Consider the following 19,946-nt stretch of genomic DNA (forward strand, 5'->3'; position numbering starts at 1 on the left):
GACTTGACTGACGCCGGGTCGGGATCGATCGAGGGTTATTTTGATTCAAGATTCTTTTTATTACTATATTATTAATATCTAAAAAATGCACATACAACAAACAAAATAAACATATTATTAAGATTATGTTCGGACGTGCTGCTGAAACTTTGAATTTGTATACCCATTATGGATTTACTTTAAAGAGAGAGAGAGAGGGGGACTATATAAGGATTTTCTTCCTGTCATTCAGGCATAGGCCTACATGACTTTACGAACAGAAAAAAAACAACATTTTTTTCTTCCAAAAAGTGAAAAATAGAGCGGCACATCCCTTGCGAGTATTATCCCCCCTATCCCCCGGTTGCACCCCCGACAGTGATTTAAACATGACCTATGACAACCCCGGATGACAGCCCATGGTCCATCCTATTGACCACCATGTCCGAAAATCACTTAATCTGCAGATGACCCCGGATTTGACAAAGCACTTCTTGATCCATTGTTAAAAGCATAAAAATGCGAGTTTTCTATTGTTTACTGCGCACGCACAGTTTGCGGCCGGATTATCCGATAACTAACGATCCGAAGATCTCGCGTGCTGCGTTTCAAAACAATAACAACCACATTTGCGCATGTGACTCAAAATTGCTTAATTTTCAGAAGATCAGACAAACAGACAATTCCATACTTTATCTCAATCATGTCACGGAGGGCAATTCAAGGATTTGAAGCTTTACGGAACGATAATGGAAGTGGATGGAAACAAGGAGCTAAAGGGAACGAGAAAATGACGGTAAGAAAGAATGAATAAAATAGGTCCGTTTAGAGATTCCTGACAGTGACACTGACCTTGTTTGTGAGCGACACGCTGACTGGTGGGGCCAGCCTGGGCATGGGTGGTAACAATGATGGGCCCGCCTGTCTGAGGATCGATGCCTAATCCGTGGGCAAGCCTAGCCCTAGGACTACATGTAGGTCGTGTGGAGGAGGATGGTTGGGGGTTGTTATTATTATTTTATGTATCCAAACATTGTGAGTCCAATCTGGTTATGGTCAGAGCTACACGTATACCCAGTTGTTGTGTGTCCGGACAGGTTGTGTGTCCGGACGATCAATTTTAGAAAGTCATTTGGAAAAATTTACAAGGAAAGTTTTATCAATTTTTAGTACAAAATGTCAGGAAATATGATAGAGAACAAAATAGAAGCATGATTACAACTATTGATTTCGTATTTGTAGTGTAATCCAATGACAAAAAAGAAGGCTTCAAAAATATAAAGTGTCCGGACACCTGATCCCCCATCCTATTGACTTAATGACTATTTCATAGTTCTATAGTCTAGATTGAGGGGAAGGGGTGTCCGGACACTTAATTAAAGTTATGAAACCTTTTTGTCTTTAGAATTGCACAAGAAAACATAGATCTAACGTTAGATCTAAATTCAATAGGGCCTAGATGTTATTTTTTCAGTTTTGTTCTCTGTAATATTGTCTAAGATTTTGCAAAAAAAAATTGATGGAACTTTGCTTGTTAGCGTTTCAAATGGCTGTTCAAAATTGATTGTCTAGACACACAACCTGTCCAGACACAACAACTGGGTATACAGTCTTTTCAGCCCCTGGTCTAAATCCTGAACCGTTCTCTCTCCCCCGCCCTAATCTCAACTGTATTAGATCTTCTTTCAGATCACTTTTTACTGAAGTTTTAGTGTTGACTCATTTCTTCATATCTTTTCTCTATTTCTATTTTTCTCCTGCTTTAACTTTCATCACCAAGTTTAGAATAATTCTATTTTTTAAAATTATGTCTGAATTCTCACAAGTTTGTTAAAAATTATAAATTTCGTAAATTTTCAGTCCTCTAAATATTCTTGGTGAAGAAATGTGCTTAAATACATAAAAATATTTGGTTTAAGACTTGCTTTATCCAGCCCAAATGTAATTTTTAAAAATGAAACTGAAAATCAAATTGTGCTTTAACAAGGTACAGTACCGATCAAGCTAAAGAGTGTTGTAATCCCCTTTTTAAATCAAAGTGGTTTTGTTATGCTAGATTTTATGATTTTTGCAAATTGACAATTTGTGGAGATTTGCCCACGAGTTAACTCCAACTATATAGATAGTCATTAGAATAATGGTCCAAATTCCTAAACATTGATGACTACATGATAATATGACTCAAAGAAAAAGTTGTATATACTGAACTGCCAAGAAGAACTGTATAAAAGATGAACTGTATGCTGATTCAATTTTTTTTTGGGGGGGAGCACAGGGTTCCTTGGCAAATTTGTTCTGTTCTTCAAAATGAACTTTTATTTCTTTCACATTTTGGTTTTATGGAAGGCAGAAATATCCTTGTCATTAAAAAGGATACTTCTAGAATATTGTTTTCTCTACGCTCAAGATCAATTGATGCAAAAACCTTGTATTTGTGATATGTGTTTATTTTCTATTCACTTTGTACTCACATTTTTTTCTTTTGTACTTCACAGTTTTTACAGATTTTTCACTGTTTTCTGTCTGGAAAAGAATGATTTCAAAGGCAAATAACAATTTCCCTTTTTTCAGGACTCAAAATGACTGATTCAATTTCTAATCCAATCATAATATTCCACTGCTTTGGACAAAAAAGGCAGAGGTTTATATAAACCCAAATCGCCAGGTTCTTGTACTCTTCAAAAAATCTTTGGATTTGTGATTAGGCCTATAAGGGCACCCCAATCTGGATATAATGAAACACTTCTTCAGCCAAAGGGTTGTTGATAAATGGAATAAACTCCCACAGTTGAGGCACAAACTCTCCTGCATTTTAAGATACATTTATCAAAACTTGGTTTTTAAATGGGCTCTAGGAGCCTCCTTAACCCTGCCACACTCATCTGTACACCCTCGTCATGAAGACAGTGAGATGTGACAATCAAAGTAACTTGAAGGAATTAAACTTCAATACCATTAGAAAGTCTGTTCTCTTGTTTCTCCCTGGCAAAGTGTGTGATTTTTATTTGTTGACCTTTTTTAGATAAACTTAATTAATGGCTTCGATTTCATTTCAATGGTTAAGGTAATGTTGATAAACCACTCATTCTTTCAGAAGCAATCTTTCTACTCATTAAAGTAAATCCATCCCTCAACAAATTTATTTTACTTTTGTTGGTCGTTTATATCTAAACACTATTTCGAAATGAAATCGAATCTTACAATGGATGATAAGTTGCTTGCAGCTAAGGCATTGTTACTTCTGGTCTTATCCCTTTCATTTGATTGAGATGGTTGATAAAATTATTAGGTTTATGTAAAACGTTTTTTAAAGGGTATTTGATACTCTAACACACGTCATTGATTCACCTAGTGAAAATCAATAACAGGATGTTGAATAGACTTGCCTCTTGGAACTTTGCATTGAACCCAGCTTAAACCTTGCATCTAAATCTAAGTAACAATAGATGGATTACCAGCATGGATAAAAGATGGTCCATTGTTGCTTTATGAAGTCTTGAGCAAAATCACCTGTTCTGGACAGTTGATGGTTGACTGATAAATGTGTAATGTGTAATAGGATGTGTGGAGACAGAACTATACAGCACGTATCAAAAAAATTTTACACTTAGAAAACATCCTGTAAAATTATAAATTTGTAATATCCTGAAGATTTTTCCATATTTAACACTGGTACAGATCCATTTAACCAAATAACGATATAACTGTCGAAAAATATTTCTGCTTGAGTGAGCATCACTTACTTTTGAAAAGTTAGTGAAAAATGATTTGCGCAGAACTTTGAAATAGTTATGCGAATAAAAGTAGACCTTAATCATGAAGAACACATGGAATTTAGCAAGTAAAATTGATTTGAAGATATCGTTTACCTTTTTAAACCTTTTCTTGCCAAAAACACTTTAAAGAGTGCCATTGCGCCCCGCCCCACCCCCACACACCGAGGCCATTGTGACGATATTTGCTTTACACTGAGCTGTGATTTACATGAAATGGCTTAGACTTGATAATCATTATCAAGCTTGGGGAAAATGTGGAGAAATAAGTATTGAATGAAAAATGAAATGTAAACCCACTTTAAATGATAAAAACTTAGTGAAAATATGCTGGAGATGTCTGATATAAACTTTTGTTTAGATTCAGTTATGTCCTCAGATCCAGCTGGCACAAAAAGGGGAAAGGTTGTGCTTACTAAGTTTTAAAATTTTAATTTGGGTGGCAAAATTGTTACAAAATGCTTGAATGTATCCGTTTTATTTCAATTGACTAAAAGTGCAGGGAAATGTATAAGAAATGTTTCGCAGGGTAAGTTTGATTTCGCCTTTCCCCTTGACACAGCATGAAAACAAGCATTTCTGCGAGCTTTACAAAAATGGACAGTGCTCACTCAAGCGTAACATTCTGTCAAAAGTTTTACTTTCATTGGATAGATGAGACCCAAACTCAAGAATAGATGTGAAAAAATTACCCACATGTTGTATATTCTTTAATTCCCATGGCTTTTTCAAAGTGTAAACTTTTTTTTGATACACACTGTAGAGTACACACAATAGGCCTACTTCTTTTGATTAACAACTAAAATCATTTGCATGTATGCATATCCTACCACTGCCTATATAGTGTGTTTGCATAAAACATGAATACATAATATTTACAACCCAACCGGATTCGCCTATAGAATCAAAGCCAAATGGAAAATAAAGAATAAGTTGATAAAATCACTGCTCAGAGTTTTCAATATATTACATATGTAATGACTGTACATACTTCCTGTACCCTCCTGTTCAGAACATATCTAGTTTTTCTTTTGTGAAGTGCAATGGCTTTTTGTAATCCTTCAACTAAACTAAAAGGCCCGTATTCTGAAGTCAGGTTTTACTTAGACCATGGTGTAACTCTGTGCTAAAATTATGGGAAGCCAAAAGTGTCAAAATTTTTAATACATTGTATTTTTCTTTTGTTTATTGTGCTCTTTCCTGATTCATCGATGGTGAAGACAATCATTTATTTATACTTCCTACACAATTATGAATGATTTGAGAGCCAAATGAGGTGAAATATTAAATCTCTACTTTTAGTGATGTATGTAACAATTGGCTTTCCATACTTAAACCACAACTTTAAACCGGAGTTTAAGTTAAACCTGACTTCAGAATACGGGCCAAAGTCTCTGTCCGTTGCCTTTATGAATATGGATTTGTACTCAGGCTATGCCGTATGAGTAAAAATGGTACTTATTTTTGTTGTTTATATTGAAGGTCAAAGTTCTTGTACTCTTGAAATCACTCATTCTTGCTATACTAAAGAAACATTTGATTAATCAACTTCAAAATACGCTAATGAATACTTAAAGGCCACCGCACACCTTACGACCCGTCTTGTCTGCGACTGGCTTGCGACTGAGTGAGGGGAGATGAATCGCAATGTAGTCCTAAGCCTCGACACCGCACACCTTGCGATCCGACTACCATGTTGTCTGCGACTCACGCATGCGTTTTTTGCTTTTTGCCATAACAACAGAGAAAATGCGCGTTGTTTATCATATACGCGTCTTGCAACTCTGCTGTCTGATAGTTGGATTGAGCTTGCGATCCAGTCATAAGGATTCGACATGGCAAATCCTTACGATTTTCCTTGCGACTTGTCTCTGACCGGTCTGCGACTATCAAGCTGACAAGAGCTGTGACGTCACATCTCCCCTCACTCAGTCGCAAGCCAGTCGCAGACCAGTCGGGTCGTTAGGTGTGTGGTGGCCTTAAAGGAGTGGCCCAGGCCACACCATTTATTTCTTGTTACCATGGTAACCCCTAAAATCGGTTTATTGATTGACTTTTAAGTTTAATGTGTTCATATGGGAGTGATATGATTTTTTTCTTCTAGATTTCTGGATCACATTGCCAGAGGCAAAATGTCAGATAGATTAATCATTTCATAACAAAAGCTCATTCTGATAGGCCATTGTACATGTATTTAGCGATTAGTCACTGATTTTTATGTTACGGGGCCCAGATAAGCAAGTTTTTTTTTAAGTATGAGTATAATATTTAAAATTTTGCATGGATGGAATGATAGATTTGGCCATGGGGAAATTCAACTTTTAGTTCAAAGTCTGTGTTCTACCTGTATTCTGAACACTTGTCTAATGAAACTATGATCTGAAGTTGTTTAATTGTGCCACAAATCTCTAATAACAGTACAGGTTTGTCATCACATTCATTGCTCAATTTTATCAAATCTTTCAGATATTAATAACTGAAATAATTTTCTTCATCATTAAGGCATCTGAGAAATTCACAGTAAATAAGAGAAATCAAATATTCAAGTACAGGTGTACGAGGTGTATCCGATACAGCCATCATAATTATTCCAGCACAGAATTATACTTGCTTTAGTTGAACTGGACTTAAGAATAAAGGCATTTATCTTTTGTAAAAGAATCTGACTGTTAAAGTGGCAGAAAAAACTTCCTTTATATGTCCTATATGACTGTAATCTCTTCCTCTGTTAATAGGTGACCAATAACAACATACCTGACTACCACAGAGCCAGGAAACCAACATCAAGAGGAACCCAGACAGGCCCGACAGAATCCTACACATGGTCATCATCACCACAACGGAAGACCACCTCAAATGCCCTTCAGACGCTGCGTTCTCGAAGCACGTCTCCCAAGGAGATGGCAATGGATACCACCCCATCCGTGCCAGGCTGTATCTGTAACCGGGAGCATACCAGCGTGGCTTGCTGTTCGTGTGGTCTGATGCTAGCAGGAAGGGTCAGGATTCAGTGCCCGTCTCATCCCAACACCATTCATCTCATGGACGTTGAGAGGTGTCCAGAATGTTGCAGCGCTACCCTCACCGAGCTGAGAACCACTTGAGAGAAGTTATGGAATACTCTGGACAGTATGAGGATGAGCCTTCACTGGACTATGGAGGGTTTAACAAAGATTTTACTTATCATCTGAGTTACAAGTAGTACCGTACTAGTATTTTTTTCTTATGTTGCTTGAATAGCATCGTTAAACACTCATAGACCCCACCATTTTGTTTTAGCATCTTGAGATTTTGAAAAGGCTACAGTATGCATCTAAAACCAAGGAGATGCATAATTTGTTTTTGAAAAAAAAAAGAATTTGCACAAGAAAAGTTTTTGTTCTTTTTTTTTTACTGGTGTATGAGCTCATCATATTATGAAGCTCACAAAGGATTATATTATGACATATAATTATAAATTTAGATGAAAAGTAAATTGAAAGTACAGGGTTCCCAGCCAATCAGGAATATCAGGGAATTTTGTTTTCTTGAAAAGCTGGGAACCCTGAAGTAATTAAAAAAAAGAAGTCAGTGTACATGGCACCATTCACCATAATCATACACCATATAAACATTTGGTGCCCTGCCCAGGCACAGATAAGTTCCGTGGTAGTATGAAATCAGCGGTAGATGTGAACATACTTAGTACATCAATAAAATACAACAGGATGGTCTCATTTCAAGGCTTGCTTAGATGTCTCCTCCCATCATAGATTATGCTGGAACTATCGGCCTAAGTTCATGAGATAGGTTTAAACTAGGAAGGGGTACAAAACGATGGACTATGCAGATTATGTATATGATTCCATGCATATATGCTTAGGAGGGTCCAATAATGTTTGCTTTTTGCAAAGCGCTTGCAAAGGGCGCTGAACAAGAGCTAAAATTTCCACAATAATAAACCTGCACAGTCCATGGTTTTGTATTTCCTCCTACATGTAGTTGAATCCTCTTATGCCAATTTGGGCCTTTACATGTATTTTTATGGGTCATCATCCATAGACATGTAGTTCTTGTTCTTGTGATAACCAAAGATGTACGAACTGCATGAAGTGAAAGGTCACAAAGGTTATTCCTGAAAACAAAATTATCGCGAAAACCAAAGAACTGTTTAACTGACCAGTGTCAAACGTGGCTCATAATTGCTTAACATGAAAACAATGATTCAATTAGATTTTTGGTCACATGGTCAAAGGTCACTAAAATCTCTACATACATGTAGATCACAGAAATAACTGTTTCAGGGATCCACTTTAAATTGGCTTGTTTATGGAAACAATGATTTTGGAGAAAAAAAAGGTAATGATCATAGTAAATTTGCCATTTTAGCAACTGGTAACTATGATAACCTTGATTGTGATTGGTTGCGAGGCCATGTTACCATGGTGGTTGCCATAGAGGCAAATATAAAATAGGACCCGCATTACTGTATGTAGATTTTGGAGTCACAAGGACAAACGTCACAGAAGTAATAATTTGAAAATGTTAGGGGTAGCGTAGTATAATTCTGATTTTTCATTGGCAGATCCATAGATAATAATTTTTATAGAATGGCAACCATGCATAAGTAATTACGGATGCATGGCCAGCTATGCATCTGGTAAATTTGTCATGCGTCGGTATTAAATTACATATAGGCACTGCAAATTTACTGGATGCATGGCTAGCCATGCATAGGTAATTACTTATGCATGGTTGTAAAAAAAAGAGAAGATTTTTCGCTGAAAAATTCCACCATTCCATAAAACAAATGATACACAGGTTTGCTCATACATTGGGAGGTTTTTTGAGCATGTGCTAACTGGAAACCAGTCAAAACATTTCCAGTTTCCTTATGCTCACAAAACCTACCGATGCACTCAGATATGTGCATTATTTGTGTATTGATATTTCTATTTTCTTGAGCCCCAGCCCCCACAAATTTTGCGACCATGCTGCTCGCTAACTTTTTACTTGAAAGTCTTGCGCATCTTTTGAAACCAAACTGCAATGCCGGGCTAACGCTTCCAAAATGATGCAACATTTGGTAGGTGCAAGTCGGACCCCAAATTGCTCAAAAATGTTATTTTGTGTACAAAGTCAATGCAAATTGTGTTTTCAATAACAACCATGTAAGATTATTTTTAATTTTGCTGGTTTAAATGGATTTATTTTTGACACATGTATGCTGTTTATGATATCAAAATAGTCCCAATAAAATTCATCAAGAAAAATAAAAGTCAAATGAAGAAATTCACAAAATATAAAAATACATACAAACTTAACTCTGTTTTTGCAATTTTTCTGACTATGCGCTTGCAAATTTTTGCGGCAGTCGCATAATCGGTGGCTGGGGCCTGAAGGGGGGGGGGGGGGTCAAATTGTAAAAAAAAAAGGTCTAAAATAGCAAAGTTGTTTTGACGTGGAAGGTCCAAAGCATCCCAACTGCCGGAGAGGATTTTCTTTACATGGAGTACATTAATGAGTCTTGCCCTACTTATAGTTTTCTTCAATTAGCTTATGAGTTTACAAGTTGTGTGTATTGTATATGGGAAGAAAAATATATTCAGAGAAAGTTTCTTTATAAGTTATAGTATTTTGTGAGGTACATTAATGAAGTCACCTTGATTATCAATTTTGCTTTGATAATAACAGTACATGCTGTATTACATGTATGTCTGTGTATAATGAAATACAGAAAGTGTATGAAAAAAGTAATGCTTTTCTTTTGAACAATTTCAACCATTTGACTAAACATGTGCTTACTGTCCATCTTCAGTTATAGACAGAAGTTGCATATATGTGTTAAAATGCACTTTGCAAAAAAAATTTGCATACTATTCTTTATATTAATAATAACTTAAGGAAAGGAAAATTAATGTAAAGCCAAATTCATTTTGAACAAAATGAATAAAGAAAAAAAGAAGAGAAAGGTACATTGTAGTAAAAAGTCTGTTTTCAGGCAAAAAGGGTTATGTGTAAATGTTATGCTGTCACATTCGCACACCCACACAAAAAGTCTGTGAAATGTAGTATGACAAAAAAGGGTCAAGTATAGTTTTATGCATTTGTTCTTGGAGTTTATTGATTTCCACAGAATTGTACAAATGTGTAAACTCTCCCAAGTATTTACATGCACATGTATCAGGGCAGCTACATTGCAAAGATTAGGCAAAGACAGATGTACTGTACATGCAAAGAAAAAAAAAAGCCAGAGGAAAAGATTGTGCCAAATGACATGAGTACCTCATTTTATGTATAATCAAGTTTTTGTAAAATAAAGGTATTATACACTATTTAAATATTTATTTTGTGTTGGTTTTTATTTCAAGGCGATGTATTGTATGTAGTGCATGTATTGTATGAAGAGAAGATTCACGGTAAAAAGTCAAGAAGATGAAAGGATCATTGAGAGAGAGCATTCAGGCATTATTTACAATGATTTGAAGGGTAACTCCATGCTAAAAATAATCTTAAAAGAGCATGATGGGGGGACCTAAAGCTACGCACTTTGTTGTGCCAATTTTAATATTTGAATAAATTATCTTTCACTAATTTGCAGCAAACATTCTAAAGATCACAAACCAAGAAGTAAATATCACAAAACTCACAAATACGAAAATCCCGCCATGTTTTTCGAACACCTCTTAATTTCGCCGCCCGATGTAGAAGGGTCCTAAAGCTACGCACTCGATTTGTCATGCAAAATTTTTTTATTTCCAGTGCCTCAAATACTTAAATAAGTTCATATTATTATAGGAAAAAATGAAATTAAAGTGAATGCAACTCCAAAATTCCAAAGAGTTGTGGGTTTTCTCTACATTTAGAGATAAACTGCAGCCTCTGTACACAAAAATTTGATTATGAATTGTTCGTCATTCTGCAGTCAGTTTCACATAGAGTGCGCATCTGCCATTGAAAACTGCATACGCGATGAGTGGTGCGTAGCATTAGGACCCCCTACCATAAAATTAAATGAGAACACTAAAAATTGTATCCAAATCTGATAGTAAATAAAAAAGTTTACTGAGTTAAAGTTTAGCAATATTTGCAAAAAAGTTTTAATTGTCATGAATATGCATTAGGTAAGATGATGTCATGTTCCCATTTTCCCTTTTCTTATGTTGTTACATGAAATTATAATTATTTCAAGTTTCATACGTCGGTATGATAATGTCAGTCTTTGTAACAATATAGGTTGCAGCAATGGTTTTCCTATACATTAAATCTGAAGTCAATACAATTTGTTTAATTCTTGGAGGACAAAATTTGATCGAAAAGAATAAGTGGAGAAATGACATCAGCTTGCTCTTGCATATTCATGAAGCCATGCGTAGGATTGTTTCTTTGAAATATGCAAATATTTCTAAAAAGTCAAAACTTTGCCATTCCTTGGCCAATTTCAATCAAATTTCAGTGTGACATTTGCTCTGATTTTTCTTAATCTGTTGAAATCAGATTATTTTCAGCTGGGAGTACCCCTTTAATTTGTCAATTTCTTTAAGGACAAGTCCATCCCAACAAAAAGTTGATTTGAATAAAAAGAGAAAAATCCAACAAGCATAACACTGAAAATTTCATCAAAATCGGATGTAAAATAAGAGTTATGACATTTAAAAGTTACGGCTTAATTTCACAAAACAGTTATAATATATGCACATCCTGGCTGGTATGCAAATGAGACTATGATGTCATCCACTCACTATTTTTGTATTTATTATATGAAATATTCTAATTTTCTCCTCATTGTCAAGTGATACAACGATTAATTCCTCCCTGAACATGTGGAATTAATTAGCATTGTTTAATACTATATGGTTCAGTCAAGTTGGTCCTTATTGTCAAATCTATAAAAAATGAAGTATTGTAGAATTCAAACAATAAAAAACAAAAGAAATAGTGAGTGATGGACATCATCGACTGAGTCACTGTTTTGTGAAAAATAAGCGAAACTTTAAAATGTCATAACTTTCTTATTTTACATCCGATTTTGATGAAATTTTCAGCACTATGCTAGTATTTTCCCGGGGTGGACTTGACCTTAAAAGAGAGAGAGAGAGAGGATGCATAGTGAAGACTGAAGAGTTTGGTGGTAATGGAAAAAAGGACAATGATTACATTCAATGGTTTATATTCACTTGGTTTACCGTCTATTTCTCAGAGGGTGGTATTCTGATAGCAATGGTTTAGTTAAACCTGGGTTAATTTAGACCAGACTTTTATGAAGTGCCAATGGTCAACATATTTACCAATTACAAAATTATCCTTATCCTGCTGAAAAAAGTTATTGAAAATGTCATTTATTAGCGAAATTAGAATATGAAAATACAGAAATATAATGACTTTTAATTAAAATTAATTATAATTGCCATGATTATTGGAAGAAATATTATAAAGCCAGCATTCCATAGGCCTGTGGTTTGAAAATCTAGTTTAAACAAGGGTAAAACCTAGGTTTATCAGAATACCAAAGAGAGTCTAACTTTGGTTCATAAACGGTTCATCGATATAATCACATACATGTAAATTAGATAAAGTGCTGTAGACCAGGTGGAAATTAGAAACAAATGAAGCGCCTCTGGCAGTCTCGCCTGCATTATGCGATTCAATATAGCAGCAGTTCTGACTTTGAAACAACTATTGAATAATTATTCACAAAAAACAATTCATACAATAAAATACTACGTTCATTGACCCTAAATGACATTTGACCTTGATCATGTGACCTAAGACTTGTGCAAGGTGATAAGTGATATTTGATTACCCCTATGTCCACATTTCATAAACTATATCCATAAACTTATGATGGCAATTCAATGATTGCCCCTAACATGGCCAAAATTAACCCTAAAAGGCCCAGGGGGTGGGGGGGAATCCGCCCCCCTCTACATTTTTCACGATAAATCCAACGCGCGAAATTTTTCAACCACGGCGCTTGCTGACTTTTTACTTTCATATCTCGCACAACTTTTGAGAAGTTTGCGATGACTGGGTACGCGGTTACGAAATTACGCAACATTATGTAAGTGCATGTCAGACCCAAAACTGCTCAAAAACGTGAATTCATGTACAAATCCAATGCAAATTGTGTATTTAGCCAAAATTCATAAATGTATCATTATATCTACTTTTACTGATTAAACTTAATTAATTTTGTCTTGTTTATGATCAAAATTATGTCTGCAACAATTTCCATTGAAAAAACAAAAAGTTGAACATGGAAATACATAAGAAATTTAAACAAGTGGAACGCTTCTGGCAGTCTTGCCTGCTTTACGCGATTTGATATACCAGCAGTGCTGACTTTGAAATAGACTATGATCATGTGACCTCAGACATGTGCAAAACAACTCGATTACCTTTATGTCTATGTTTCATGAACTACATGTGTAGATCCTTAAACTTATTAAGTTATGATACCAATTCAACAAATACCCCCAACACGGCCAAAGTTCATTGACCCTAAATGACCTCTGACTTTGGTCATGTGTCCTGAAACTCAAGCAGGGTGTTCAGTAATACTTGATTGCCTGTATGTCCCAGTTTCATGAACTAGATCCATATCTAAGTTATGATGAAATTTCAAAAACTTAACCTTAGGTTAAGATTTGAGGCCACGCCGCCGTCGTCTGAAAAGCGTCGCGTATTGTCTTGCTCTGCTATGCAGGCGAGACAAAAAATGGATACAGCCTAAATGATAAACAGCAACCAGACAAACTGGCTCTGATACTCAGCTTTTCTGGTCTAATTTGCAAAACGTTAACATTTCCTGATGTGAATATGGTGATTTTGGCCATTAATTGTTTACTTTTGGTCATTCTATGTCTAAGTTTGAATCAGATTAAAATCAGTACCAAAATCATAAATTTCACATCAGAATATCTCAATGTTCACAAGCAAAATTATCTATGTCTGACCGAAAAAAAGGTCAATATTATGATAAATTATGAACTGCACATATATTGTCAGACATACAAAAACAGATTTAATACTCCTACTTCACAATATACATAAATTACTTCAATGACCAAATAATTTTGTAATAAACACGAGCAAATAACTTTTTGCACATGAAACAATCTTTACATTACAATGATGCAAAGACTTATCTTGATAAGTAAACCGCTTAAAAGTGCATGTCACATTATTTGCTGCAATCTGATTTATAAGTGATGGGTGGCGGCGGTAGGGTATTTTGATAAGGAAGGAAGGGAAGGGGGGCAGGGCGACATAAACGTGACATAATTTTTCTTCTCAAATCTAAAAATGTGGATTTTATGCCTTGATCTTATTTTGTGCATGATAAACATGAATGAATATTAATTAAATCTTTACTCTGTATTCTCTACAACCTTTTGAGTCTATCTGTCATTCCCTGCTCAATCTTTAGATTGTTCTGAAAGTCCTCAGTGGATTCCACATCATGCCTGTCCATGGTCATTAGTACATGAAGCCTTTACAGAACTTTGATTCCGTAAAGGCTCTTTAACTTGAAGGTGCTATAGTCCTCAGAGGATTCCAATCCCTGGCATTTACTACCTTATGGTGCTATACATAGCACAATCCACTCCTGAGAAAGTTGGCAGTCTGTTGTTCATAGTTGTGTTCTGCATCGGTGCATACACCCTTATCTGTCTCATATGTGTGTCCCTGCCATTCTGATGGTTTGACAATGCAGCAATCTGTATCATGAACGTCCTGATGGGTTTTCCCTCCGAGTCTGCCAGGCGTATCGAGATCCAACCGCTCGGCTCACCGAGCTCAAGCAACTCTACTTCCTGAAGGTCGTGGAAGTTGTTCCCTGCGCGAACGGAGATCTTGTTCGGTGTGTAACTCTCGTCCGATTTGAAGTCTGCATAGAGAGCAACGCTGTGGACGGTCGTCTTACGACGGAACTGGATGTTGACAAGATGCGGCTGTATTCCATCTGATTGCCAGTAGGTATCTGAAAAAAGAAAAGAAACAATATGTTAGCTCTCAACATACATGTGTAATGAGGGATCTTTTTTCAAATGGCTAAATTTTGAAATGAAGAGACATGGAGTTCTAGGCCCATAAAAACATTTTCTAATATACGAGATCTGTGTATTAAACATTTTATAACTGACTGTTGACAGATAAAAGAACTCAACTGCATCTGCAACATTTCATTTCTTTCCTTCAGGAAAACAAAAAAAAATGTTGCTGAGCTCAGTTTCTAAGCTTTGTCACATTTTAGTAGACTTGTACTTCTAAACAAGCATTTATTAAAAAAAAAACACCTCTGGGGGTATTTCATATTTTTTCAGGATTCATGTTTGTGTTATACATGTATACATCAAATCAAGAAACATCAAATAGCATGCAGCCCCAATTGCCATTGGTATGAAGTCTATGTACATGTATCTTTACCTGTTGAGTTGTCTCTGAGTTGATCTACTCCAAACCCTGGTTTGCATGATGAGAGGGACCAAACAGCCTGAGATCCTATCTCTCTTAGTCCTGTTGTATTCAGATCAATATCATCGATCTTATTCCCAAGACTTGACATTATTACTCTTGGCTTTCCTGTGTGATTTGAATCAGAAAAAGTGAGATGTTAAAAATAAATATGTTCATTTAACATAGGCCTATTCCTTGGAATAGATGTATACCAAATTCACTGACTATTGGAATGAAAAATGGTCATTGCCATAATCTGAATATTTGGTAAATAGCTGGCAATTACGTATCTGAAATGAAATTCCCCAGCTTGCCAACTACCATGTAGTAGATCCAGAGCAGCGGCCAGGCTTTACTTTATTAGCATTAGCTGCGCATCTTAATTTATGTACACATAAGTCTGACCTATCAGATGGGGTTATCACAATGATGTGAATGTGATACAGTAATTGCAAAAAAGCTAAATCCCTAAATCACTAGTACATTCGCATAACTGGGCGAGTGTCAAAGCTATGTTCCTTGCCAAACTTCCTGGGGCCCAATTCTCAGCACTCTCTTTATTCCTTTCTTCTTTAAAAAAAAAAAATCCTTTTTGCTTCTCCTTTTTTTAAAATATATTGAATTAAGGTACTTGGATTCAAAGTCCAGTATGTGTGTCTCAAAAATTAAAAACCAGGGCTTTTACTGAAAATATACTTAGATATATCTAGGAGGGAGATGACAGAGAAAGAAATGAGGAAAATCACATCTCAAATCCTACGCCCGTACCGGAGTATGGGGATACGTAGGAGATGTAGCCTTAGTCACAAAAATTGCATAATTTTCATAAAGCAAAATTCATAAAGCAGGGCTCGATTTTAGCGGGAGCCCGGTGGCAAATGGCTCCCTAAAACCTCTGCGGGCTCCTTAGAAAGTAATTGAAAAAGCCCGGCGGGCTCCCTAACTTTTTTCGAATACCAGCCACAAAAACAGTTCCATTATTATTACCCCCGTGTGTAATTTCTAATGCACACATTTCCCCTAAGAATATCATGATTCTGTGAAAAAGGAGTTCGAATTGCACATGAGATAAATCCCAGATTTCTAATTATAACCTCGCATTGGTGAGTCCGTCGTTGTGTAGACTTCGGCTCTGAGCCCTCGCAAAACATAGCCTATTATTAACATCCAAAATAATTTACTTCGGTTGTGAATTATACTGAAAAATCATTTGTTTCATTGTGTTCTAAGGAAGGGGTAAATATCGGACAGTAAATCATCAAACAAGGCACCATCTGATTTTAGGAGGCCGCCGGATTTTACTCACGCATGCACTGACACTTGAGCAAGTCTGAGCTCTCTGTCTCTGCCAGAGCTCTGGGGGACGATTTGGTCAGTAAAGGCCTCAATGATGGTGATTTTCTGTTTCAGATAGTTTACATTTCAGGTCTATTTTTTCAAACAACCGATAAAGTTGGATGATTTCTTCATTGTGATGTATATTTAAGTTATTAATGAATACTTTTTCACCAAATTTAGACTCCCTCATAGAGAAATGCAATTTCCGTGGAGATCTGCATTTTTCAAAGAACTGCAGGAAAAGTTAGGGTACACGTACAAACATGTGCCCACACTTGTCCTGTGTGGTTTTGTACTGATACAAAAAGGATATTATAGAGTAGAAATTACATAATTAATAAATTTCCTTTACTTATACATGTATATCCAAGTCCACCTCACAGTCACACCCACACAAACACGCACTAACTTACACCCATGATTCTGAGCATGAAAAAATAAATTTTAACAAATAAGTTCTAGATCTTTCATAATTTATTATTTCTAGCTCAGACTCTCTCCCTATATTTATATATGTATGTATTCATCTTGTTTATTTATTTTATTTCAGTTTTGTTTATTTATCTTTTTTTTGGAGGGGGGGTGTCATTAAAAATGAAAAAAAAAAGGCCAGTGTGTTTGTGAAGTTGTATACCGGTGTGTCAGGCTGTTGGGGAGTCAAAATACGCTTAAAATCTGATTTACCCTGAATAAATACACCTGGTGCTAATGAATATTTATTAAAAAAAACGTATCGTGATAGTGCGTTTTCATTTTTGAAATAGTTAATGACTGGTATTATGCAAAAAAAAAAATGTGATAAACTTGGGCTCCTTAAAACCCTTGCGGGCTCCCTAAAAAAGTGCTTGAGGAGCCCGGCTGGCTCCCTAAGAAAAAAGTTAAGGTCAGGCCTTGTAAAGCAAAATTCAATTGCTGAGAGAATGAAATTATGAATAATTCATTTCACATGTGGATGTTGAGATGGGTACCCTGGGAAATCAAATTTTAATAGTTTACGGAAGTAAACCATAAAGGTTTCCTTTGTGAAATGATAAAATACGCTTTTTAATGATTCCAAACTTCATCAAAATATAGTGTTTAACATAAATTGTTTAAATCTTTAGATGTACCAAATCATATGATTTGACAATTATGCATAGAATTTGTCAAATCATGGTTTGGTATCTAGAACTTATCAAAATGTTGATAAGGTTCTAAACAAAAAGAGTACCAGTCCAGCTATAAATCTTCATTGATTCAATTATTTTACTAAATTTTAAAATAAATGGATTTGTGGCATTTAACCAAGTTTTTATAATGTCTGTGCATTACAATTATTATTGAATGATCTCTCCCACTTCTTTTGCAAGGTAATTTTAACTTCTATGATTTACGTAACTTTCAATTTTCAAGATACTTTTGCGCGTCATAGTCTACACATGTGAGTGATGCCTCTACGTCATGGCAAAGTGGGCTTCGTAAAACGGATAGCAGACAAGTAGTTTATTATCTCCGATTTAGTCAGGAATTTAGACTAATGTCAGTAATTAAGGTGTTGAGAAATGGTAGATTTCTACTTTCCTTATAATATAAAAGATCTAGCCCTAAATCATGTAAATGGGATACAACTTCATATCTGACATTGATTTCATTTTTAAACAAGATGGAATTCATTAAAAATGAGAAAAATATTATGAACAGATGGGGGAAACTTGCGCGAAGTTCACGCCTCACCGCCATCTTCAATCTATTCTTGTTTTGTTTCTTCTTCTTTCTTGTTCTTCGACTTCGCCGTTACAGACGCATATCGAGGATTTGCGTCTGTAACGTTGGCGAAGAACAATAAGAAACCTCTCTAGGAGCCTCCTGGCTAGTTATATCATAACCCTGTTCTTTTAATGAGTGCTTCTTCATTCTGGTGTGTGATCACAACACCAATTATAACTAGTGGGACCACACAATCGAATTTGTATTTACGCATCAAATTTTGCATTCTTTGTGGGAATTTTTAGGCACTAAAATTGACAATTTACAATAGCTAACAATCTCATAATATAATTCATATATGTTAATACAATATATTTTAATTGGAAACATGTTTATTTACCTTCGGCTTGCCCTTGTCTTTACTGAAATTCGTAAATTCGCAACGACGACGTCATCACAAATAGTCTTTACTCAATGCATCGATAACATTAGTTGGAATTACGAGGTAGAATACTCCAGTCTAAATAAAAAAGTATATCTATGTTTGAACATAACAGATAGAACAAAAAATCAGACAAACAGGACACTGAAAATTTCGTCAAAATCAGATGAGAACTAACAAAGTTATGACATTTGAATATTTGCATTATTTCGGTAAAACAGTTCTTTACTTGTCTTCATCACGGCTTCATGATCATGAAAAAGGGAGCATCGATCATAGTCCCCTCATATATTCGTTTGTATTTTATCCCCGGATTTTATCATCATGAAACATAGGGGAAACATAATCATTCAGAATTTGTATTCCAATATTATTTTTAAACACTGATAATCTTTGCTGAAACTATTTTTTTTTTACAAAGAGACATATGTTATACACCCTGAAACAAACAATAAAACAAACATAAATGTACCGGGAGAACTGAACGAAATAATAGTCCATTTAAGAAAAGGGAAGTGATCTAAGGCGCCTATACATGGAAAGTCCGAGGTTCTTACGATCCCCGGCTGTGGCACCTAGTGAGCAAAGTATTCAATCTACAATGCTCGATCTTTTATCCTGCTTTTAAAGGACAAGTCCACCCCAACAAAAAGTTGATTAAAAAAAAAGAGAAAAATCCAACAAGCAAAACACTGAAAATTTCATCAAAATCGGATGTAAAATAAGAAAGTTATGACATTTTAAAGTTTCGCTTAAATTTCACAAAACAGTTATATGCACATCCTGGTTGGTATGCAAATTGGCAGACTGATGACATCACCCACTCACTATTTCTTTTGTATTTTATTGTATGAAATATGAAATATTCTAATTTTCTCCTCCTTGTCGAGGGAAACAATTAAGTTTTATTTCTCCCTGAACATGTGGAATTACCATTATTTTAACAGTTTATGGTTAAGTTAATATGGTCCTTATTGTCAAATCTGTAAAAAATGAAATATTGTATTATTCAAACAATAAAAAACAAAAGAAATAGTGAGTGATGGATATAGTGAGTGATTTTGTGAAAAATAAGCGAAACTTAAAAATGTCATAACTTTCCTATTTTACATCCGATTTCGATGAAATTTGCAGCATTATGTTTGTTTGATTTTTCTCTATGGATTCAAATCAACAATTTTCTAGGGTGGACTTGCCCTTTAAATGAATGGAAATGCTATATGCATTATTGCTAACTAGATGTAAACTTGTTTAAAAAAGAAAAAAAAGGACATGCTCTAAGGCATAAC

At 35.3% G+C, this 19,946-nt stretch overlaps 2 protein-coding genes across 3 annotated transcripts; one reads left to right on the top strand and one right to left on the bottom strand.

Annotated features, from left to right (window-relative positions):
• The first annotated feature begins 598 nt into the window (after positions 1-598).
• On the top strand, positions 599-8,017 carry LOC129273400 (uncharacterized). Its single transcript, XM_054910428.2, has 2 exons — positions 599-775; positions 6,488-8,017. The coding sequence occupies exons 1-2, from the start codon at positions 683-685 to the stop codon at positions 6,854-6,856; spliced, it is 462 nt and encodes a 153-aa protein (XP_054766403.2). The 5' UTR covers positions 599-682; the 3' UTR covers positions 6,857-8,017.
• A 1,808-nt stretch (positions 8,018-9,825) lies between these two features.
• LOC129273401 (anaphase-promoting complex subunit 10-like) lies at positions 9,826-18,943 on the bottom strand. Of its 2 annotated transcripts, XR_010295271.1 has the most exons (4): positions 18,616-18,943; positions 15,162-15,317; positions 13,075-14,715; positions 9,826-12,617 (listed from the first exon to the last, which is right to left on the bottom strand). XR_010295271.1 is itself a non-coding variant. In XM_054910429.2 (3 exons), exons 2-3 carry the CDS (start codon positions 15,298-15,300, stop codon positions 14,306-14,308), a joined length of 549 nt encoding a protein of 182 aa, XP_054766404.1. In that variant the 5' UTR covers positions 15,301-15,317; positions 18,616-18,703; the 3' UTR covers positions 9,826-14,305. The 2 variants fall into 2 exon arrangements, 1 of the variants encoding a protein (XP_054766404.1); XM_054910429.2 differs by having other exon boundaries at positions 9,826-14,715; positions 18,616-18,703.
• Between the last annotated feature and the right edge of the window lie 1,003 nt (positions 18,944-19,946).

This window comes from Lytechinus pictus, chromosome 12 (genome assembly GCF_037042905.1).
Source record: "Lytechinus pictus isolate F3 Inbred chromosome 12, Lp3.0, whole genome shotgun sequence".
NCBI lineage: Eukaryota > Metazoa > Echinodermata > Echinoidea > Temnopleuroida > Toxopneustidae > Lytechinus > Lytechinus pictus.